At 49.0% G+C, this 23,818-nt stretch overlaps 2 protein-coding genes across 2 annotated transcripts in view; one reads left to right on the forward strand and one right to left on the reverse strand.

The window, feature by feature from the left end:
- The window catches only part of LOC102261349 (cytochrome P450 4B1), a 15,992-nt gene extending 5,035 nt beyond the window's left edge, over positions 1 to 10,957 (forward strand). The window contains exons 2-12 of the mRNA XM_005862317.2: positions 3,972 to 4,113; positions 4,288 to 4,332; positions 4,867 to 4,994; positions 5,769 to 5,893; positions 6,155 to 6,306; positions 6,458 to 6,564; positions 7,332 to 7,522; positions 9,181 to 9,314; positions 9,909 to 9,973; positions 10,075 to 10,157; positions 10,544 to 10,957. Of these exons, the coding sequence (XP_005862379.1) occupies positions 3,972 to 4,113; positions 4,288 to 4,332; positions 4,867 to 4,994; positions 5,769 to 5,893; positions 6,155 to 6,306; positions 6,458 to 6,564; positions 7,332 to 7,522; positions 9,181 to 9,314; positions 9,909 to 9,973; positions 10,075 to 10,157; positions 10,544 to 10,727 (1,356 nt within the window). The 3' untranslated portion in view covers positions 10,728 to 10,957. The remainder of the gene's footprint in view (positions 1 to 3,971; positions 4,114 to 4,287; positions 4,333 to 4,866; positions 4,995 to 5,768; positions 5,894 to 6,154; positions 6,307 to 6,457; positions 6,565 to 7,331; positions 7,523 to 9,180; positions 9,315 to 9,908; positions 9,974 to 10,074; positions 10,158 to 10,543) is intronic.
- Positions 10,958 to 11,829: 872 nt separating this feature from the next.
- LOC102261051 (cytochrome P450 4A11-like) overlaps positions 11,830 to 23,818 on the reverse strand; it is a 29,503-nt gene continuing 17,514 nt past the window's right edge. The window contains exons 2-12 of the mRNA XM_014536489.1: positions 22,178 to 22,319; positions 21,476 to 21,517; positions 20,871 to 20,998; positions 19,786 to 19,910; positions 19,268 to 19,428; positions 18,698 to 18,804; positions 18,423 to 18,613; positions 18,186 to 18,319; positions 16,834 to 16,898; positions 16,616 to 16,692; positions 11,830 to 12,702 (exon numbers count right to left, since the gene is read on the reverse strand). Coding sequence (XP_014391975.1) covers positions 12,534 to 12,702; positions 16,616 to 16,692; positions 16,834 to 16,898; positions 18,186 to 18,319; positions 18,423 to 18,613; positions 18,698 to 18,804; positions 19,268 to 19,428; positions 19,786 to 19,910; positions 20,871 to 20,998; positions 21,476 to 21,517; positions 22,178 to 22,319 — 1,341 coding nt within the window. The 3' untranslated portion in view covers positions 11,830 to 12,533. The remainder of the gene's footprint in view (positions 12,703 to 16,615; positions 16,693 to 16,833; positions 16,899 to 18,185; positions 18,320 to 18,422; positions 18,614 to 18,697; positions 18,805 to 19,267; positions 19,429 to 19,785; positions 19,911 to 20,870; positions 20,999 to 21,475; positions 21,518 to 22,177; positions 22,320 to 23,818) is intronic.

The following is a 23,818-nucleotide window of genomic DNA, read 5'->3' on the forward strand; positions in this document are numbered from 1 at the left end:
TGGCCCCCCCCCCCCCCCATGTGGGCACAAGATGGCTGGCAGAAGAGGGCAGTTGTGGGTGATCAGGTCAGCAGTGGAGGGCAGTTAGGGGCGACCAGGACTTCAGGGGAGGGCAGTTAGAGGTGACCAGGTCAGCAGGGGAGGGCAGTTGGGGGGAACTGGGCTGGCAGGAGAGGGTAGTTGGGGGGGACTGGGCTGGCAGGGGAGGGCAGTTGGGGGCGATCGGGCTGGTAGGGCAGCAGTTAGGCATCGATCAGGCTGGCAGGGGAGTGGTTAGGGTGTCATCAGGCTGGCAGGCAGAAGCGGTTAGGGGCAATCAGGCAGACAGGCAGACGAGCGGTTGGGAGCTAGCAGTCCAGGATTGTGAGAGGGATGTCCGACTGCCGGTGTAGGCCCAATCCCTAAACTGGCAGTTGGACATCCCCTGAGGGGTCCCAGATTGGAGAGGGTGCAGACTGGGCTGAGGGACACCCTCCCCCCCCACCCCAGTGCATGAATTTCATGCACCGGGCCTGTAGTTATGTATAACAGGCAATTGTAAAAATTAAGTTATGAAATTTTTTAAAAAACATTTCTTATATACTGTTATATTGGCTGGGCCGCAAAAATATTCATTGTGGGCCACATGTGGCCTGTGGGCCACGAGTTTGAAATGCTTGATGTAGGGGCTCTCATCTGAGTTAGAGCAGCACTAACCTACAAGAAATGGACAAATCAGTTCACATCTCTGCACCTTAGTTTTCTCATCTGTAAAATGGGAGTAATTACCCATTCTGCATGAGACAATCTATGAATTCACTCACATAATACCTGACATATAGGAGATACTTAATTCATTTCTGTTCCCTTTCATTTCCTATGTTAAGAGATAGAATGCAGAAATAAGCAGCAAATCTGGACATTAGCCAGAGCAGGCAGCTTAGTGCTGGGAAAAACAAATAAAAATCTGCAGCTGTTTGCCAAACTGCCTGTTCTCATTGAGCAAGACTTTGGGCTGGTACCTCAGGAGTGTAACTGACTTTGGCCAGTGTTTACATTAGTCAGATGCTTGGTGTGCTCTCTCCCCTCCTTTCCTGCCTTACTTTTTCTTCATTTCCTTTATTTACTCAATTCACTCAACATGCACTTTATCAAGTATGTACTATATCCAAGCTCCCTGTGGTGAGGCCCTTGGTGACCTGGAGATGTCACCTGGAGATGTACCTCTGCACGTGGGAAACTCACAGCCAGAGTAGAGTCAGGGGTCTTGGTTGTGAATCCTAGTTCCATTGCTACCTTGCCATGTGACCAAGCTTTTTTTCCTCATCTATAAAGTGGGAATTATGACAGTGTCTATCTTGTAGAGTTTTCTGAGGATTAAATGAAAAAATTTGTAGAGCAGGATTAGTGCAATACGCAACCACATTAAATGCTCAATGATGGCCAATTATAATATTACTAGTGGCCAGTGTATGAATTCATGCACCTGGCTATAAAGCAAGTCGGGTTCCTGGGCCTCTAGTCTAGTATAAAAGGCTAATATAGTGTCCTTCCCACCTTCCGACCGGTTTCTATGACACGCACTGACCACCAGGAGGCAGGTGCTCAATGCTGGAGCTGCCATGCTGCTCACAGACAAACAGCACCATGGACCTGGTCCCCACAAAGCAACACTTGGCTTCCCCCAAGTGGGACATAGGCCCCGCCACCACCCCAGAGCAACAGCCCACCAAATCACAACTGACGCTGCTGAGAATCCATGGCTCAAATTGTGGCCCACAGGTATCAAGTGTCCAGGGGGACAGAGTTGCAGAATGTAAGCCAACGTCAGTTTTCTGTTTAACAGGGGATAAGGTTTGGTTAGGCCTTTATCCAAAGGTGGAAATATCTTAGGGCATGTTCAGAGCACGTTCTCCAGTGTAGTTGTGGGCATTTGGGAGTAGGATGTGTCAGGAGATGCAGGGAGGAGGCTTGGGGAAAAGTAGGCATGAAGAGGAGGGAACTATTTTTCAAGGGCTCACCTTGTGCAGGATCCAGCTCTAGGTCCTTGAATGTCACACGACCTCATCCAATAACACATGCACCTGCATGATTTCACTAATGTCAAAACAATCCTATAAGCTAAGTATTGTCATCCCCATTTTACAGATGAGGAGAGCAAGATTCAGAGAGCCTAAAAAACTTGCCCAAATTCACATACATTAAAAAGTAGGGGAGCCCTAACCAGTTTGGCTCAGTGGATAGAGCATCGGCCTGCGGACTCAAGGGTCCCAGGTTCGATTCCGGTCAAGAGCATGTACCTTGGTTGCGGGCATATCCCCAGTAGGGAGTGTGCAGGAGGCAGCTGATCGATGTTTCTATCTCATCGATGTTTCTAACTCTCTATCCCTCTCCCTTACTCTCTGTAAAAAATCAATAAAATATATTTTTAAAAAAAGTAGGGGAAATCCATATTCAAACTCAGGTCTGTCAATCTCCGAAGATTGCTGGCCAGGGAGTCAACTTTCCTGATTCAAATCCCCGCTCCCTTACAAGCTGTGCAGTCCTTGGCAAGCAACCTCAGATCTCTATACCTTAGGCTCCTCTTCCCTAAAATGGGGCTTCATAGACTTGTTTTTTTAAAAAAATATTTTTATTGATTTCAGAGAGAGATAGAAACATCAATGATGAGAATCATTGATTGGCTGCCTCCTGCATGCCCCCTACTAGGGATCAAGCCTGCAACACGGCATGGGCTCTTGACTAGAATCGAACCTGGGACCCTTCAGTCCACATGCAGGCCAACGCTCTATCCACTGAGCAAAACCAACTAGGGCGACTTGTAAGCATTGGATGAGGTCAAGATGCAAGGTGTGTGGAAGAAGGCCTGGCACACAGCAAGTGCTTAATAAAGATTAGCTATGCCTCCTCACAAATAATGAAACTCACACTTTATTCTGAGACCCATGGCCAGGCTTCTGAAGGGTCTGAAAGACCCTCTCAAAATAGGAAAAATGGGTAAATGCATAATGATACATTCTTATAGTGGAATACCATGTAATTGTGAAAAATATTGAGGGACAGTAAATTGCACTAGTTTGAAAAGAAGGACAAGATACGTTAAATGAAAAAAAGGGCAGGTTTGGAAAAGTGTTTATTGGATACTCCATTTTTACATAAACACCTCTGTGTGAGTAGGTGTGGTTAGAGAAACTCCCAGAGAGCACACAACATGCTCTGATTGGTCTCTCCAACCTCATCTCAAGTCATTGTTCCACATGAGGCAGCTGTTGGAAGACACCATACTTTTTCCCACCCCAGAGCCTCTGTACTTGTTCCCTCGGCCTAGAATGCTCTTCCCTTACTCTTCACATGGCCAACTCCTTATCATCCTTTGAGCTTCACCTTAAATGTCATCTCCAAAGAGAGCCCATCTGGATCACTCTTATCCAAGCAGATCTCCCTATTAGTCTCCTGTGTAGCACAGTGTTTACTTCCTTCTTAGCACTTACTATTTTGTCTGAATCATTCCGCTTAACTGTTTACTTGTTTCTTATCAGTCTTCCCCATAGAATGAAAGGGCAGGACCATGTCTGCCTCATTCCCTTGAGATGTCTAAACAATGCCCTGCACATAATTGGTCCTCAATAAAAATGTGTCAAGTGATTTAACAGGGCTGGAATTAAGGTGGTTTCCTTCTTGCACAGCAAGCTAGTATTATCTTTCTAATGAAAAGCTTCAATGCTGAAAAAAAAATCTCTTTTTGGCTGCAGTTTAGATAGAGGGGTGGTGGCACCAGGTGGAGGCAGGTTGGCCAATTTGGGGTTGTTGAGCTAACCCAGGTGCAAGTAGGTGGCTTGGACTTAAAGCAGTGGCTCTGGGTCTGGAGAGGCACCTGGGCCCAGAGATCGATAGGACTGAGTGACAGGCTAGGAGAGGGCAGGCTCAGGGACTTGGGGCATGGCTAGTAATGTCAGGTGTCTGAACGGCCTGGCCTTCTGTCACCATTACAGATACAGCAGACAGGGAGCCTGGACAAGGTGGTATCCTGGGCTCATCAGTTCCCCTACGCCCACCCACTCTGGTTTGGACAGTTTCTTGGCTTCCTGAACATCTATGAACCTGACTACGCCAAAGCTGTGTACAGCCGAGGGGGTGAGCATTCTTGGAAGAAGGGGGTACTTCCTGAGACCAAAGACACCATACGGGGAGGAGTCCTGGGTCTGAGCCCTAAATCTGCGCAGATGAAGTTCACATCCTGCTTACCAATAAGCCTCTTTTAGGAATCTCCCAGTTTTGGCTTTACCTAATCTTCTCTGTCTCCTACAGACCCGAAGGCCCCAGATGTGTATAACTATTTCCTCCAGTGGATTGGTAAGTGGTTACCTTCCCTGCCCTTGGTGCTGGGTGACCAGGATCCTTCCCTGCCCGGTTCCCACTCAGTCAGTTATTCATCCACTGGACCACCTGGTCCCATGTGCAGTTCCTAACCTCATCTGCTCAGTGAGGAGAAGACAGGGAGGAGGCAGGAGAGTTCCTGGGTAGTCAGGGAAGTAGGGCCCAGGTACCTTCTCCTTCTGGGTGTCTTCTCCCCTGGAAAGGCAGGGCAAGGGATCTGGAAAATCTGAATGTAAGGAATAGTACTCAGGAGAGGGTGGCACTAGAGTTGATCCTAGGAGATATTACAGATGGTGCTGGCCAGAGTAAGGGCTTGAAAAAAGGTATGGTGGTGGGCCCATGGCTGGGGTTACTAGAGGCTGCGTGGCTGGAAGGCAGAGCTGGGTCAGGAGATGAGGCTGGGTGGGGAGGACTGGGGTGGGTGAGGTGGGGTCAGCTTGGCCCCAGGCTGCCAGAGATGGGGCGGATGGTGTGCACTGACAAGCCCTCCCTCTCCCATCCCTTCCCCAGGGAAAGGCCTGCTGGTCCTGGATGGGCCCACGTGGTTCCAGCACCGCAAGCTGCTCACACCTGGCTTCCATTATGATGTGCTGAAGCCCTATGTGAAGGTGTTTGCCGACTCCACACACACCATGCTGGTGAGCTCCACATGCCAAGCTCTAGGAGGCTGTGCTGTTGGCCAGCCCCTCCCCACCCCAATTTCCCCTGGAGGAGAGCAGCGAGGAGAATTGCTGAGGCACTGAGGTCCTTCCTGCCCGGAGCAGTGCCAAACCTTGTTATGCCGACTCCTTTTCTCTGCTGGCTGCTCACTAGGTGTGGAGCTCCATGTGGCCAGGCATCGCTGGCCCCTGTCTCCACCAGGAGACCCAGCCATTTCTCCCACACCAAGGGGCCTCTGTGGGACCTGACAAGGCTCCTACTGTAGCAGGAGGGGGTGCCTATATTTGGGAATATGAGGACATCCATTTATATCTAAAAAGTGTCTCCTTGTTCTCTTTCTACCACAACTGCCTAAAGCAACACCATTGACAAATCATTTCTAAAAGCATGCCAGGGGTCCGGGTCAGGCTCAGCATCTCAGGGCTGGATAATCCCTAGAGGTTATTCAGGGTAGTCTTTCCCCTTTAGAAAACTCCTCCCCCAGCATCACTGCTGGCCTGATTTACACACTCACTGTGCTGGGCAGCTCACCACCTCTTTCTTGGCTCTTCAATTTCCTTATATAATGGCTGCTCTGACAGGGAGAAAAGTGTCTATGTGTCTGTGTGCTGTGCAAGGCCTGCCTCCTAGTTCTGCCCTGTGAGCCTGAAGCCCTACCTGCCCCACCCCCACATTCCAGCAGGGTCCTGGAGGGCAGGGATGGGACACGAAGCCTGCTGGCCCCCACATTACTTCCCTTCTCTGGGTTCCAGGACAAGTGGGAGGAAAAGGCTCGTAAGGACAAGAGCTTTGACATCTTCAGTGATGTGGGCCACATGGCGCTGGACACACTCATGAAGTGCACCTTTGGCAAAGGAAACAGCGGCCTGGGCCACAGGTCAGAGGGCACTTGGAGCTGTCCATAGTCTCAACTCAGGCCAGCTCAGAGGGGAGAGTTGGCAGGACTCCTGGGTCCTGGTCCGAGAGGAGACAGGGTCTTGCCCCAGGGAAGACACATTCAAGCTTTAATGGGGAGGCTTAATGGCAGGGAGAGTAAGGGAGAAAGCGCTGTAGCTGGGGCTAGATTCCTGGAATGGGGCAGCCGAGACTCTACTGTGGGTCAGTATCTAAGTGCTCCCCCCCTTCTTCTGCTGTGCAGGGACCATAACTACTACCTGGCAGTCAGCGATCTCACTCTGCTGATGCAGCAGCGCATAGCGTCCTTACAGTACCATGACGACTTCATCTACTGGCTTACTCCACATGGCCGCCGTTTCCTGAGGGCCTGCCAGGTGGCCCATGACCACACAGGTGGGCCTTTCCCATACGGTCCGCCCACAGGAAGTCTAGGGTCTAAGCTAGCTCCTCTGGGCCCCTCTGAGATGTTTTTCATGCAGGACTTCTATTCCCCTGGGGGCAGAGGATGAACCCCAAGCAGTGACACCCTATACTTCTGACCCAGATCAAGTCATCAGGGAACGAAAGGCAGCCCTACAAGATGAGAAAGAACAGAAGAAGATCCAGAACCGGAGGCACCTGGATTTCCTGGACATTCTCCTGGGGGCTCGGGTGAGTGCACAGTTGCCCAGCTCCTCCTGAGAACTGGTCCCAGAGGGGTCTTCAGACCATCCTCCTGGGACAAGGATCATTGGACAGCTGCAGGGGGTGTTAAGCATTTTCCTCTTCTTTCCCCAGTAAGTATGATCTGTTCCTAGTCTCATGACACACATCAGCAAAGGCTCAGAGGTGGGGAGGTGCAGGATGTGTCCGGCTGTGGCAATGGGGAGAGATGTAGTGGCAGGGACCCTGGGTAACATGTCAGAAGGCCCAAAGACCCATTCTAGACTTCTAAGACTCTGAAGAATCTCAGCACCTTAGAATATTAGAATCTTAGACTTCATTCATTCACTCATTTATTCACTCCATAAATTCACTGAGCCCTGCAATGGGTTAGTTACTGTGCCAGGGATGCAGAAGATGAGGAAGACCTGGCACTACCCTCCAGATGCTTACAGTCTAGTGAAGAAGGATGTTGACAAAGATCTTTTCCTCTGTTGGGTGGCATTCTGTGTTTCAAATGAGCAGAATCAACAGTCCAGGCTGGGTAAGGTTGCAGGTCACTAGCCAGAGGGGTCAGGAAAGGCTTCCTGGAATAGGATGCATCCAAATGATTTTGGGAGATCAGATAGAAATCTGGGGGAGGGTTCTAACTTTCAGTCTGAAACACAGCTTTCACAACCTCCCTCAGACCTTCATTTGACAGCTGCTGGTATGAGTACTTCTTGGTCCCTACCTCACATGCCTTGGTTTGCTCCATTATGCCTACCTTAACCCAGGATGAAAATGGGATCAAGCTGTCAGACGCAGACCTCCGGGCGGAGGTGGACACATTCATGTTCGAAGGTCATGACACCACCACCAGTGGCATCTCTTGGTTTCTCTACTGCATGGCCCTAAACCCAGAACACCAGCATCGCTGTCGGGAGGAAGTCCGTGAGATCCTCGGAGACAGGGACTCCTTCCAGTGGTGAGTGAGTCTGCGGGGAAGCGCAGTCTGTCCTGCTCAGCTGCAGGCTGTGTCCATGCTGTCTGATGTCATCGCAGATGACACAGGGCCATCCCTGGAAACCAGGTGAAGGCAGCAACAGCTGTCTTGTTACCTGCAAGGCGTGGATGCTCCCCAGAGCCCCTTCTCCAACTGCAGGGTCTTTTCCAATGTGAGTAATGTAGAGAAGGTGGTCAACAGGAGGCCAATTTCTTGTGTGTTGATTCTGATGGTAGAACCTGACTACTTTTCTGGGTTCCTGGAGAGAAAGAGGTGCAAATTGAGGATGAACAGAGTTGGGAAAACCAAGGGAGCTGACCCCTTCTCACCTGCCTTTGGATGGTCATGTGCAGCCTCCAGACTCCTATGGTGAAGGAGAAAATACTGTTTTCTAAACTCCATCAATAAGAAACTGAATTATTCTGTCTCCTGGTTCAAGTTGAACTCATTAACTCAATACTATTGATGCTGACCTTTCTTTGCTGCAGGCTCTCTGGGAACCTCTCACACCTCTGCCTCCACATCCCTCTCTCCCTGCCTTCTCCCCTCTTGTCATTACCTGGACTACGTATTGGGCAGGGGTGCAGAAAATGCTCAGCTGATGGGAGAAAGTTTAGATTTATTTGAGGGAGACACACAATTCCAGGGTCTAAGATTTAGAGGATGAAGTCTCCATTGCTTATTTTTATTGGTTGGCTGTTGGAAATCTTCCAGGGTGTCCAGCCACATGTCAGGTGCTGTTGAGGGTGTGGGTTAGAAGAGAAGGAAGAGGATCCAATTTGCTGTCCTTGGACATTTTAGAGAAACTAACTCACATAACTAAAAAGCTAGAGAAAACCAAAGAATGAGTGACCCCATGTTACAGGCAAAGAAATCAGAAGGGGTGGGGCTTAAGTTGGCTTTCTAAGGAGGGGTGAAACTCCTGCAAAGGGAGAGAGCTGGGCATTCTAGGTTGGGAAACAAGGTGAACACAGGCTGGAGGCATGGAGTTGAAATATTTATTTTATTTTCCTTTATTCCATCTAGAACTTGAAGCAACTCAAAGGATACTTATTCAATAAAATAGCAAAACACAAATAAAAAATGAGGACTGGAGGCAAAAACCTAGGGGTTATGTAATAAAGTATTGCATAGTAGTTATATTTGGACATCACAGTTGGGCCTGAGCTTCTTACTGGCAAAAGGGAAAATAAATATATATTTATCTGAGCTTGTCGTTATTAATGCATTTATTACTTCATTCAACCAATGGATATTAGCTTCTGTTCCTTTCCATTCCAGCTCCAGAAGGGAATCTAAGCAGAACCCAAACAACTGTCTCTTGACAGGCTTCTGTGGGGCTCTGAGAGACACAGGAGTGACCTTGTCTTTGATGGCTGGGTGCACACACACCTCTAGGGTCCTGGGCTTTCCCCTCCCAGCAGTGAAGATGAGTGAGGGATAGAGAAACGTGGAGTCAGAACCCTGGGTCTGAGTGGCCAACCCATGTCCATTGTGGCCCGACCACCTGGTGCACTTGTGTTCCTCTGAGTCTTGGGGTTGTGATGGTTGTGGAGGGGGGCAGTTGGGGCTGGAGCCTGCCTTCCCGCAGGGCCCTATGGCTCCCCATCTCCAGAAAAGACTGGTTGTGTTGCCGGCAGGGATGATCTGGGCAAGATGACCTACTTGACCATGTGCATTAAGGAGAGCCTCCGTCTCTACCCGCCCGTGCCCCAGGTGTACCGCCAGCTGAGCAAGCCTGTGAGCTTTGTGGATGGTCGCTCTCTACCTGCAGGTGAGATGGTGTGGATTTGGGGCTGGAACTGGAGTCCTTGAGGATGCTTCTCTGACACTTGCTGTGCCTTTGGCTCACTATTTGCAACAATGGCAGAGAACTCGTGTTTTGTGTTTGGCCTGGGTCCAATCCTGGCTCTTTATCATGGGCAAATTTCTCCACTTCTAAGCTTCTTTTTCCTTCTCTGTGAAATGGCTGTGAGGAGAGCACCTTCCTTACAGGGTTAATTTCAGGGTTGTCATGTACCACCACGCAGGTAGTACCTTCAACAACTTCAGGAGGCACCATTCACATAGCAGAAAGTGTGTAAGAGTCTTTGCCTGTCCTGTTTGTGTTGGGTTAGTCCTTTTTGTTCCATTCCACGAAAGTCTGTGTTGGGTGCTGTGCTCAGTGCTGGTGCTACAGGAAATAGGTATGATGATGATCATAAGCACGGTGATGTGCTGAGGGTTGTCATAAACCTTCTGTCACTAGCAGAGCTGAGGCAGGGGCTGGCGCCTAGTTAGGCAGACATGAGAGGATTCGGGTCCTGTAAGGAGGTGGGCCTGGCTGTCCCAGGACCACCTGGTCACCTGCCCTCTACTCTGCCCACAGGCAGCCTGGTCTCTCTGCACATCTATGCCCTCCATAGGAACAGCGCAGTGTGGCCCGATCCTGAGGTACCTCATTTCTGGGCCCAGAGGTCAAATGGGGTGGGAGGCTGTGGGGGTCACCCAGCCCCTGAACCTGGCAGCTATTTAAGCAAGGCCTGTCCCCTCAGGTCTTTGACCCCCTGCGCTTTTCCCCTGAGAATGTGACTGGACGCCACCCCTTTGCCTTCATGCCTTTCTCCGCTGGGCCAAGGTAAGGAGATGCCAGAATTTCCAGGTCCTCAGGACTAGGGAGGGGAGGATGGACGATGTTGTGGGCAAGGCATCACTTTGGGGGACTCTGTGATGAGGGGAAGCATGCTGGGTGATACTAATGCTGGCTATGTTCCAGGAACCTTCTTCCTACCATCAATATATTCATGTCCCTAGCAGGTGGTGGGGTGGGTGAGTCATTCCAAGAGAGACCCCCAATGTGGATCTCCTTAGTCTGGGACCTGTTATGCTCCCAAGCTCTGTTTCTTGAGTCCAGCCAATGATTCATACAAACATCGTTATTGATTTTTGTTGGCCCCTGGGAACACTGGATTTCATCACTCCAGACACTCCACGGCCCAATGCCTCTTTATGTGCTCACTGCAGGAACTGCATTGGGCAGCAGTTTGCCATGAACGAGATGAAGGTGGTCGCGGCCCTCTGCTTGCTCCGCTTTGAGTTCGCCGTGGACCCCTTGCAGCCACCCATCAAATTGCTGCAGCTGGTCCTGCGCTCCAAGAATGGCATCTACCTTCACCTGAAGCCACTGGGCTCAGGCACTGAGAAGTAGTTCTGCCAAGAGTAGGGCCTAAGATAGCTCAAGTTGTGGCCTCTCGCTGAACATTGCTCCCTCCAGGCTAGACTGTGGAGCAGCTGTGGCTTCCTGTCTTTGGGAGGCTTGTATTATAGACGGTGAGTAGGTACCCACATACAGAGTCACCGTCAGGGCAGAGTCATGGAAACATGTGTGTCTATAAATGCTTATCATACATGTAGTCTAGAGCTGACTCATTCATTCAACAAATGTGGTGAGCACCTATTTGTTTCTAGGATCTTGCTTTTTCTCCCATAATTTGCAATCTTTCTAAAATGCAGCAGAAACTTACATTCCAGCCTGGGTGATACGGCAAATGCAATGCAAGGTGTTCCGTGGGATTCAAGGTTATGACCAGGCATTCACTCACTGCACATGATAGAAGAATGCCTTTTGAGGCTTACCCCTTAACTGAGATGGCTGTCTTTGTTTAACTATATGTATGTGTTTTTGGAAAATAGCATATGGAGAATTTGCCAAAAGCAAAAAAATGTATAGAGCAATACATTTCTAAAGCAAGCACCCAGGAAACCACTGCCAAGGTCAAGGAATATGGAGTATGATTTCACAGGTATGTTTTATGACCTCTTGAAATGGGTATCTGTGACACTCATGCCATTGTAAATGTCTGTGTCACAGTCACCCCATGCTCTGGGTGTATGGGCTTTGGCTGGGGGAGGTGGTAGGATGACAGACGGAAGCTTTCTGGAAAGTTGGTGCCTGAATTAGGCCTTGAGCCAGGTATGAGATGCAGAGAAGGAATTTGGGGAAGAACCTCAGGCTGGGGCCACATGAGGAATCAGAGATTCTTCCCCAGTATAGGGAGGCAAATGAATGCATCCCATCACAACAGGAGGTGTGCCTATGGCATTCAGGACCCTGACCTAGAAATGACATAGGATGGGACAGGAAGGGGACCTATGTTCAGAATCAGCAAGAGAACAGGCCTGGGTTGAGAGAGGCTGGTGGAGTAGAAAGGGAACAAAGCCCAGGGTCAGGGGGACCATCAAGCACATAGTCACCAAATGTGGCAGGAAAGGGAAGACAAAGGAGATAAAGAAAAGACAGACACATCACGTGACATTGTAAACTTTATTCCAAGGAGGAAGGAAAAAGGAGAGGGTGTGGAGATGACAAATGGGTAGGAAACACACAGAAGGCCACCAGAACGCAGACTGATGGTAGTCACATGGGGACCAATTCGGCTGAAGAATGGCTCCCAAGATGTCCACGGCCTATTCCCTGCCAGGTGTGACTATGTCCTGTTTTATCTGCGTGGCCCATATAATCATAGATGTCCTCATAAAAGAGAAGGCAATGTGAAGATAGAAGCAGAAAGATATTTGAAAATGCTGCTGGATTTGAATATGCAGGATGACTCCAGGAGCCAAAGATATAAAAATGCAGTTCTAGATTCTGGAAAGACAAAGACAGGGAATCTCTCCTAGAGCCCTGGAGGTTGGGTGGCCTTGCCCACACCTGGGTTGTGGTCCAGTGAAACCCATGTCAGACTTCTGACTCCAGAACACTAAGAGAAGAAATTTGTGGTGTTCTAAGTCACTGAAGCTGTGGTAAATTATTATAGCAGCTAAAGGAGATGAATCCAGAGAAGCACAAGCAGGCAGAAAGTGAAAAGTACAGAGAAAGGGGCAGACAGGGAGAGGACAGCAAGGAGGACATCAGGTGGAAGGGCAGGTGGGCAGGTGGGAAGCAGGAAATGGAGAGATAGACAGGGAAGGGCAGGAAGGAGTTCCTCAGAGCTTGCCCTTGTCCCAACAAGGACTAGAGGAGCTTTCTGAGCTTCAGGTGGATCCCATTCTTGGAATCCAACACAATTTTTGATATGGGAATAGGGACTCGGAGAGGATCTGCCGCCAGCTCAAAGCGAAGCAGGGTCAAGGCCACAGCCACCTTCAGCTCCTTCATGGCAAAATTCTTCCCAATGCAGTTCCTGGGCCAAGATAAGAATGAGGAAAACAACATGAGAAATGGTATCAAATCCTGTTTTCAGCTGGGTAGGCATCTGTCACTGAGCCCATGCCTGGAACAGGGCATTCTGATGTGAGTCAATCCAATCCCCTTCCTTTTAGGTCACGCACACTTCTACCCGACAAGCCTTGCTTCACATTCTGCCCCTGAACTGTGACAAAGCCTATCTCTCTTCCAGAAGTAGCTCCTAACTCCTACTTCTGTTCTCAGCAGCCATGAAATCCTGTTAGAGAAATTCAATGCCCTAAGTCATTGAATCAAGTCAAGGAAATCACTACAAAGTTAATTACTAGTTTGTTTACTCCTTCCACAAGCAACTTCTGGTTTCACAATGTGGTGGCCAGGTCAGGGCATGACATGGAGTGGGGTAGGCAACACACTCAGGTCTTCACCATCTAGGAAGATGCCTGGGACTTTAATGCTCAAAGAGAAGGAGAGATGGGATTGCTGGTGGAAATCAGAAATGCAACAAGGAAGTTTTCTGGGACAATCAATTGCTCCACCTGCCTCCCAATGAATGTTCTAGACTCCTGCTTCTCTCTCATCCCCTCAGTCAACCAGCTTCTTTAGCCTTCCTATTCTACTTCAGAAATGTCCCTCCTTGACATCCATTAGTCTCCTCACCTGGACTTTTCTGACTCCTTGCCTCCCCTAACACTTCACTGAAGCAACACCCAGCTCAGCCCCTTCTAGGCCCCCAATCACAGGTAGGACATGTCCAATGCCTCAGCTGGCATCAAAGCCCTCCATGGGTTGTTGCCTCACTCACCTCTTACCTGTCCAGCTCCACTTCCTAGCTCAGCTCATGCTGTTGAGATCACAGAGAATGCCCGCCCTGCACCTCTGCCTGCCACATGTTCATGTCTGATCCCCATGACATGCCATCCTCACCCCCCCTGCTAGCGGTACCCCTTCCTCCCAGGACCCCCAAAGCAGCATTAGTCTTTTATTTAAGAATACCTCACCATCCCATGCCCTGGACAGTGCAAGGAACATGGAACATTCAACAGTGTGCTCAGTGGGTGAATGAGCAAGTGAAAAGATGGATGAATATTGTGTCATGAGTAGAGGTATTTGTTTCTTGACTGTGAACTCCTGGAGGCTGGGACAGTATCTTTCCCATCTCCTAGCACAGGACTTGGCACACAGACACAGGCTTAAGAAATACGTTTATATTGGAATGAAGTCAATTGAATTGAAAAAGTAAACATTGGAAAAAGAAAAAAAAGTAAACCTGAGTTCTGAGCTAGGGATTGAGCTGCCTAGTGCTCTCCTGCCCTCTAGTGGCAGGCACATGACTTCAAGCCAAGGTCTATGAGGAAGGACTCAATCCTGGGAGAAACCAAATGGTACAACCAATCAATCTCTGGATTCAGAACAGTTTTGGAAAAGTGTGTTCGGTGAAAGTTGAATCGCCATTTGTAGAATTCACAGACACATGGATTCAGAAAAAATCTTGTTTCTTTCTTTTTTATTTTTTGTTACTCCTTACCCCTGTTGCGTTTTTTTTCTGTCCATTGAATTTCAGAGAGAGTAGAAGGGACAGGGAGAGACACACAGAGAGAAACATTGATGTGAGAGAGACACATTGATTGGTTGCTTCCCTCAAGCACCCCAACTGGGGCCATGGATCAACCCTGCAATCATGGTACGTTCCCTTGGCCGGAATCAAACCCACAACCCTTCAGTTTCTTGGCTGACGCTCTGACCCCAAAGCCAAAGCAGCTAGGGCAGAAAAGGCTTGTTTCTAGTAACCAAGTACAAAGTTTATGGAAGTTACTATTTCACAAGAGGAATTCTGTAGTCTCTGCAGATTTTCAAACAGCAGGCCATCTGGAGTGTACTTTTCCAGCTCCACAGCTGTTTCAACTATGTTTTATATTTTACACACCAGGGGCCTTTCTAATGCTATGTGTCATATGCAAAGTAGTGGGTTTTCTCTCAAAGTAATGATTGTCCTTATTTTTATGCTTCTTGCCAATGTTGGACAGTGTTGACTTTGGAACTTTGCTATATAAAACCCATTTTATATAAAAAACTAGAGGCCCAGTGCACAAAATTTATGCACGGGCAGGGGGGGGGGTCCCTTAGTCCGACCTGCACTCTCTATAATCCGGGACTCCTCGGGAGATGTCCAACTGCCGGTTTAGGCTCGATCCCTGCTGGATGGGGCCTAAACCGGCAGTCAGACACCCCTCTCGCAATCTGGGACTGCTGGCTCCTAACCGCTCACCTGCCTGCCTTCCTGATTGCCCCTAACCACTCTACCTGCCTGTCTGATTTCTCCTAACCACTTGCCTGCCTGCCTGATCTCCCCTAACTGCCTCTGCTTGCCAGGCTGATAGCCCCCAAACTGGTCCTCTGCTGGCCTGGTCACCTCCTAACTGCTTCCCTGCAGGACCGCATGATCTCCCCTAACCACTCTACCTGCCTGCCTGATCACCCCTAACTGCCTCTTCTTGCCAGCTTGATTGCCCCCTAACTGGACCCTGCTGGCCTCATTGCCCCCTAACTTCCCCCCTGCCGACCTGGTTGCCCCCTAACTCCCCCCGCCCCCGCCAGCCTGGTCACCCCTAAACTGTCCAGAAGGAAGACGGACGCCCAGAAGATGTTCAGTTGACCTGGTCTAATTAGCATATTACCCTTTTTTAGTATAGATTAGTGGCCCGGTGCATGAAATTCCTGCATGGGGGGGGGTGTCCCTCAGACTGGCCTGCACCCTCTCCAATCAGGAACCCACAAGGATCGGGCCTAAACTGGCAGTCGTACATCCCTCTCGTAATCCAGAACTAATGGCTCCTAACTGCTCACCTGCCTGCCTGCCTGCCTGATCGCCCCTAACCTAGCCCCGTCCGCCACCATGGCTTTCTCTGGAAGGACATCCGGAAGGACTCCTGGTCCAATTAGCATATTACCCTTTTATTAGTATGGCCTGATCGCCCCCAAATGTCCCCCACTTCCAGCCTGATCACCCCTAATTGCCTCCCCCTGCTGGCCTGATAGCCCCCAACTGCCCTTCCAGCCAGCCTGCTCCTGGAAAGGTAGCCATGCTTATTTGAATATCAATATAGAGTCAAGCTTTTGTAGGATAGTCTGCAAAATTAAAGAGGCAGACATTGGAGTGAAACTCTCTTCAAAGGGCTAGTGCACCATTCCTGATTAGGGCTTGAGCAGTTAGGACAAGGAAGGTGCTAGAAACCCAAAAACACACAAATGTCACAGATACAGTGAGTGGCTGATCAGTGAAGTAGAAAAGGCAGTGGTTTGACTGCCCTGTGGGAAGAGAAAAACCCACTTTTTAATATTACTGATAACTGAGAAAAGTAATCTGAAATTTAAATTTGTATGAAAAATTTTAACTTGGAGAACTCGTATTTGTGAAATGAGAAAATTGCTGGACTCACTGAACTTTAGAACAATAATTGACACTGAATTGTGCAAGGCCATTGGGAAAGTAGCCATTTGAAGAGTTTTGGAGCAATATGTGCCTCTCTATTTTTGCAGTCTCCCCACAAAAGTTGGACTTCACATTAACATTCACATAACCATGACATTGACAGTAGGCAAAATTCTATATATGAGGTGGGATTTATATACCATAGTTCCACTGTCTATACAGTTCAACATTGGCAAAAAGCAAAAAAAAAAAAAAAAAAAAAAAAAAAAAGTCTATAATTGAGATTTAAAAAAAATCATGGATCAAGTGTTTGTGCCCTGCCCTGAAATGCCACCTTTCTTTTGTACGTATAGAAAAACGCCTCCTTCTCAACACAACAATATACAAGGGCATAACAACAGACACCATATAAGTGTATGTCACAATCATCAAGGTATGCTCCCAGTGATGCTCACCACCCAAGTACAGGATGCCTCACCTTGATCCTCCTGAGAAGGGCAGGAAAGCATGGCTGTGTGAATCAGAACCCGGTGCAAAACGGGAAGGGTCAAACACCTGCAGAGAGAGCAGTAGGGCCAGGACAGGTAGGGTCAAGGCCCTCCTTCCAATCCATGAGGGCACAGGAGGAGGTGTTGTCTAGAGAGATCAGCTCATCCTCCCTCCCACAGCCCATCCTCCCTCCCACAGCCACCATACCTCTGGGTTAGGCCACACCTTCGGATTATGGTGAAGTGCATAAAAGTTAAGTGAGACATGGATTCCTGTTGGGCAGGGAGGAGAGAAGACTGATTATACACATGCCAGCAGGGGGCAGGTGCATGCACAAAAACTTGGGAGCCACAATGAGAGTCACTCCGAGGGGATTGATCCTATTGCAATAGAGGTGGGGGGAACATGGCAAAGCACATGTGCACATTACGAGTCCATAACCATGACCCAGGAGTGAGGAGGAAGAAAGAAGTGAAGTCCTACTTTTGGAGCAATTCAAGATAAAACTCACATTTATCAAGTGCCATCCACCAGTCCCTTGGGGATTATGCTTTAACTCATCTATCCTCACCACAACCCTCCAAGGAGGGTGCTAATACTCTCATTGTTCAGATGAGACACCTGAGCTTCAGAGAGGCCAAGCAACCTGCCCATGACCACACAGCTAGGATGTAGCAGGGTTGGGATACAGACCACCAAAGGTGAACTAAAGAGTGGCCTCCAACCATGGCAGCATTCTCAGATCTGGTCATCAGCTGCTCACTGACATCAACTTGAGGGCTCCTTAACGACTGGCCCATCAGACCTATGACCTTGGATTTCAGGATTTCCCTCATTTGCCTAGAGCCTAGATCCCATAAGAAAGAAACCACAGCTACACCAACCTCTGACTGATTGTCTCTGCCACCCTCACATCTCAGGGAATTAGACTATTAGAGTAAAAAACAAAAAGCCACATCAAGTATCCAACATCTTGTGAGGAACATTCCATGGACTGAGTCAGAATTACATTAACTGCCATTTATACAGTTCTTTGCATTTGTCAAAAAGGACTTATGCATACATTACCTCAGATATGGAGGGGAGTCAAATAAATGTGACCATGCAAACAAAATTGCCCCTAGAGTCTTGTAATCTGGAGTTGGGATTGGAACATAGAGTGTTAGAATCATAGAGCATCAGTGCCAAAGAATGGAATTACTGTAGCAGGATAAAACCATGCATTCTATATGTGATGGAAGGCTAGTCTTGGAGAATGATAATTCTTAGGATTCTCTTCATGTGAGGTGTCACATAGGCATGGAACCTATTTAGGTGAATGTACTGAAATGACTTATTCTCTCTGAGTTGGAAGGGGAACTAATATTTATTGAACTTTTGCTGTGGTCCAACTCAGTGCCAGGCATTTTATATTTTTCATCTAAATTATATAGTTAGCATCCAATTAATAATGAAGAAACTAGACCAGAGAGGTTCAGAACTGTTCTAGGATATGTGGGTCTGATCTGCCACGGGTTATGGCAGAATTCCTAGGTTAGTGACTGTGGTGAAGTCCAGACCTCTGGGTAAGGAGCGTCCATCAGGGAAGGTGATGGGCTTGCTGAGCTCTCTGCCAACAGCTGGTACAGGTGGATAGAGTCGCAGTGCCTCCTTGATGCACATGGTGGTGTAGGGCATCTGATCCAGGTGATCCCTGGAATGAATGAAGCCCAATCTGAGGGCAGGCAGAGCCCAGGCAGACCAGGGCTTCTTGTCTAGCTGAGTGGGCAGGGATCTCCCATCTCCTGAGCACTCACCAGGTGATGGAGGCACCATCCCCCAGGAGGCTCTGGATCTCCTTGCGGCACCTCTGCTGATGCTCAGGGTGGGTAGCCAGAGCATAGAGGGTCCAGGAGATGCCACTGGCTGTGGTATCATGGCCCCCGAACATGAATGTGTCCACTTCAGCACGCATGTCCTTGTCAGTCAAGCTACTTTCATTCTTCATCTGGAAAAGGAAGGTAAGAGTGCACTGCTTGCCCCTTCCTCTTGTCTTCTAGGCAAAGCCTCAGGATCCCCCTAATGCACTCACTCTGGCAAAGAGGAGGATGTCCAGGAAATCCAACTTCCTCTTTCTCCTGACCTTCTCAAGATCTTCCTCATCCTGCAGATGTGCCTTTCTCAGTTTGATCACTTGGTCTGTAGCAGAACAGTGGTTCCCAGGCAGAGTGGAGGGCTCTGGGTGCCCCCAAAGAGCAACCCACAGCGGCCCCATCAGCCCCTCACCCTGCTCCAATATGGGTGCCAGTGAATCAGGATGGGTATGGGAGAGGTGTCCACATGAGTGGTGAGAGGTCTAGCACCATCTGATTGCAAGTTAGGCCTCCCCTCTATAGCACACCCATGGAGTAGGTTCTGCTTGAATGCTGCTTGGTGAGGGTGACATCACTATGTGCTGACACATGTGAACACCAGCTGCCCCCTACCTGCCCCCCTGCATGGGAACCTGACAGAGCATTGCACCCTGACATTTTGGTTCCCAAGCCCTGCACCTGGTATGTGGGGGTATGTCCTAGCTCTCAAAAGACAGTAGAGGTCAGGGCCAGTCTCTTTGAGATGTGCGTGATGAAGGAGGGGAGCAGCCCGGGAGGTGGAGTCCAACCTGTGTGTTGATGGGCGAGCTGGCAGGCCCGCTTGCTCCGGAGGCCATCAGGCGTCAGCCAGTAGATGATGTCGTTCTGGTAGAAGAAATTCCTCACTCGAGAAATAAAGAGAGTTTTCACATCCCTAATGGCCTGGATGTAGGATTGGGATTGGGATTTCCTGCAGGGAAAAGACACAGAACTGATTAAGGTATTGGGAGGTGAAGTGGGGCTCTAGGTGGGAGTTTCCCCAAATAGTGGGTACAGATGACACTGTGGCATTCATTGCTCCTGTCTTACAGCCTTTGTGACCCTCAATCCTTCATAACCAGAGGAACTAGACTTCTCCCTGTGCTAGTGATCAGGGATCTGTGGCTGATTCAATTTTGGTCTGGTCTGGAATTATCTATGGTCCGGAGCTCTGGACAGACTCTGGCTTTTTGTGCTCATGAGCACCCAAGCTGCCTGAACTGCCTCTCCAGTAAGTCCATATCAGTTGGTAAAACAAAAGCCCAGCAGCTGAATGATTATCACTGACCTGTCCATCTGGATGCTGCTCTGCTGGCTGAAGGCGCACTTCATGATGGTGTCCAGCGTCATCAAAGAGATGTGTTCAAAGATCTCCAGATGAGAGTCTTGACTGATGAGCTCCTCCCATTTGTCCTGTGGTAGGAGGGGGACATTCACCCTACTCTGCTCCCCCAGAGGGCCTCTGCTGACCCAGCTAAGCTCTCTCTCTCTCTCTCTCTCTCTCTCTCTCTCTCTCACCTCACTGTCCTGAATTGAGGCATTATAACATATTAAGACTGTACAGCAAACATTAGTAATGTGAGTATTGTACTCTCAGAAACTGTGATTATATAATTAAACAGGTTCCCTCATAAGAGTCTGAATTAGTTTTGAATTTTAGGAATAAGTTCTGATCATTACTACCTTTTGCCAAACCAGAAAACATTGTTATTCAGGCAACAATTTGGGGATCTTCTCTGTCCTGGGGTTGAGGTAAACCTGAGGGATAGGTACACTTCAACTTTAGGAAGCAAATGTGTCAAGATAAGAGGTAACCTAAGAGACCAGTACTGGGGATCCTAAGGACAGGGCATCAGGGACTTTAATTTCTTCCCTCATCAAATGTTAGCTGAGCATAGCTGGTAGATCAGGATCCAGGTCTGTGAGTGCAGATGTAAACTCCATTTCCTTTCATGGAGTGTCTCCATTTCATGTTGAAACCCTGGCACCCAGGCCAGAGCCCACCTGAAGGACATTTTGGGATGTCCACCCTGTCACTGAAGCTGCCACTGTCCAGGCCTACCAGTGACCAGGGGAATGACTATTGCTCTAGTCCACTGTACTGAAGACATTGGGGTGAGAGGAGAGCAGACCCTGTTTCTACCATGGTTCTGCTTTCTCTTGGCAATGACCAAAGTAGTGTGGATCCAAGCTGGTGCCCAGGTACCTCCTGTCCCATTCACTTTTGGGAAGCTCTGTCACATTGTGAGATATGAGCATGTTATTCTAGCTGGTCATGTGTGATGGATGTCTGAAGGACACATGTATCCTAGTGTGGACTATATGAGCTCTGCTGCGAGTGCATGTGATCAGGTGAGAGAGGGATGGACTTACCAGCATCACTTGGACAGAGTCGGCCATGAGGCCTACGTAGGGCTTCAGAATGTCATAGTGGAAGGCTGGGGTCAGCATCCGCCGGTGTTGGAACCAGGTCTGCCCATTCAGCAGGAGCAAACCATATCCTGGACCACAGAAAGGTGTGTGTGTGTGGCAGGGAGGGGAGATGGAATCAGGATGACTCGGGACATTTTGGGAGGAACCAAGGGTGTCAGAAGAAAGCAAATGATGGGCAAAGGCAGGAAAGGCCAGTACATTTCAGGAATGTGAATTTCCCAAAATAGCAAGTAAATTGGATGTCATCACGACAGTTGTGAGTTAAAGGCTGAAGTAGAGTAGGCAGGTCATAGAAGATCATAAATGAATATTACCCTGAAAACTTTGGAGAGCACTGAGAAGTGATGGGTAGAAGCTGAGTTTCAGGGGGGCCATCACCATCGCCCAGAAGGGGTGAAGGTTTTATTAGAAGAGAAATCAGGCTTGATTCAGAGATGAGGGTGGTGATATAGTGCTGGTTATCTGTTGTCCTTTGTGAGCCAAAGAGATAGCTCTTGGTAAGTCTACCTGGCAGGAGAACAGCAGTCCTGATTACACATACTTACCAATCCAGGGAGCCAGGAATCTGTACCAACCAGTCTTTGGGTCTGAAAGGAAAGACAGGGCAATGGAGGAACCTGGAGGGGACAAGCTCCTTGAAGCAGCTATGGTCTAGAGCACGGGCTGCTATTCCTTCCTGATCATTGTCAGCTGGCAATGTGTCTCAAGAGAGCTTCCTCAATCTCCCACCCCAAGTTTCTCTTTTCTAATAGTTAATGTGGGCTCAGGAAAGCAATCCCAGCAGCAGAACACCCATAGGATGGTGAATCAGCCAGAAATAGTCTCTATCCTCAGTGCCAGAGAAACAGAAATCTGTGGTCTTCCCACTTATTTGTGGGGGCTTAGTCATTCCATGACTCAGGATAGGCACCAATGAGGGTGCCAAACCCAACTCAGCGTGGATAGGAAATTGTTTTTTAGATCTGGGCAAATTTACCCAATTGATCATTTCAATCTTGTTAAAAGAGGAATAAAAAGAATGAAAGAACGAGAGAGAAATTTTAAAAAGTGGCCCCACACCACTGTTTTTAGCATTCCCTTTCAGCAGACATTGTTGGCCTTAAGCTGGCTTGTGGGCTGGCAGGGTGGTTGGTAGAGGGTTCAGATAATGATGGTAGAACTGCAAGTCTATTCTGGAATTATCAACTCAAGGTCATGTACCCAAGCAGAAAGAGCTGCTCCAGCTGCAATTCAGGTTTCTGTCTCACCTGATCTTGCCAGGACCACCTTCATGTAGTCAGGGTCATAAACCATGAGGCTGACCCTGCTCCCCCATAGCCAGCGAGGACAGGCACATGGGAATTTCTCTACCCATTTCTGAAACTGTTGTAGCTCCTGGTCCGTTTGGAACTATAAGCAAGGGAAAGACAAATCAATAAAACCTTTCTCTTTAGGTCTGGATTTTGGAGTGGTGGTGAAGGGTAGAATGGCCACAGGGAAAATTCAGGATCCATCAGCAGTTATTAGGAGCTTGGAACTGTATCTGATGAGCCAGTATCTGATCTGGATTCTCACTCTTCATCAAGCCTTGGTCTAAGGTTAGAGTTTGGCTTCTAGTTGGACCCTGACTCAGTACTGCCTTTAGAGTGTTACACATAGTACATGTTTTTATAAATGTGCAGTTATGGACTAAGTGGTGTACACACTTTTTTCACACACTTAGAGTTATTGGTTGAACTATATCCCTTTCAAATTCATATGTTGAAGACTTAATCCCAAGTATCTGAGAATGTGAGTTTATGTGAAGATGGTGTCTTTATAGGAGTAATTAGTTAAAATTAGGTCATTAGACCTAATCCTATATAATAAAGAACTAATATGCAAATGGTCATCACACCCTCATGCCATCATGCTGTAATGGCTCAGACACTTGATAATGGGGAGTGAGGAATGGGGACCAGCCAGGTACAAATGAGCTCGTGAGAGAGGAATGGGGACCAGCCAGGTACAAATGAGCTCGTGAGAGAGGAATGGGGACCAGCCAGGCTGTGGCCTGGGAGTGGGACAAGCTGCATGCCCCACAGTACCAGGCGCCAGTGGCTGCACTTGCAACAGTGGCTCAGCTAGGGAGAGGGACAAGCCACACACAGCACAGTCCCAGGTGCCAGCTGCTGGGGCTGCAGCCTGGGAGAGGGACAAGCTGCCAGCCCCGTGGTCCCGGGCACGAGCTGTTGCATCTGTGGCCTGGGAGAGGGACAATCCGCCAGAGCCATGGTCCTGGGCATCAGCAGCTGCACTCATGCCTGTGGCCCAGGAGAGGGACAAGTAGCCCGCCCCGTGGTCCCAGGCTCCTGTGGCTGTGGCCCAGGCGAAGACGCCCTCCCACGGTCCCCTGTTACTACAGCTGGCCCTTGTGCAATCAGCCTGGGTGCCTACAGCTGGCCAGAGGGAGAGAAGCCCGGGTCCAGGGTGCCAGCGACTGGCCAGAGGAAGGAATCCTGGGTCCTAGGTGTGGGGCGAGGCATAGGTCATTAGGGGTGATCAGGCCAGCAGGGGAGCAGTTAGGAGCAATCAGGAAGGCAGTCAGAGGTGGTTAGGGGTGATCAGGCAGGCAGGAAGAGGGGTTAGGGATGATCAGGGAGGCAGGCAGGTGAGCGGTTAGGAGTCAGCGGTCCTGGATTGCGAGAGGCAGTCAGACATCCCCCAAGGGGTCCCGGATTGGAGAGGGTGCAGGCCAGGCTGAGGGACACGCCCTCCGTGCACGAATTTCATGCATTGGGCCTCTAGTCCAATATAACTGTCTTTATAACTCATGCACTGCTCTAGTCCAATATAACTGTCTTTATAACAGGGGGGAAGTTTGGACACAGAAATAGTCTCTTGGAGAGGGATGATGATATTATGAGCCA

This window comes from Myotis brandtii, unplaced genomic scaffold (assembly GCF_000412655.1).
Source record: "Myotis brandtii unplaced genomic scaffold, ASM41265v1 scaffold1631, whole genome shotgun sequence".
NCBI lineage: Eukaryota > Metazoa > Chordata > Mammalia > Chiroptera > Vespertilionidae > Myotis > Myotis brandtii.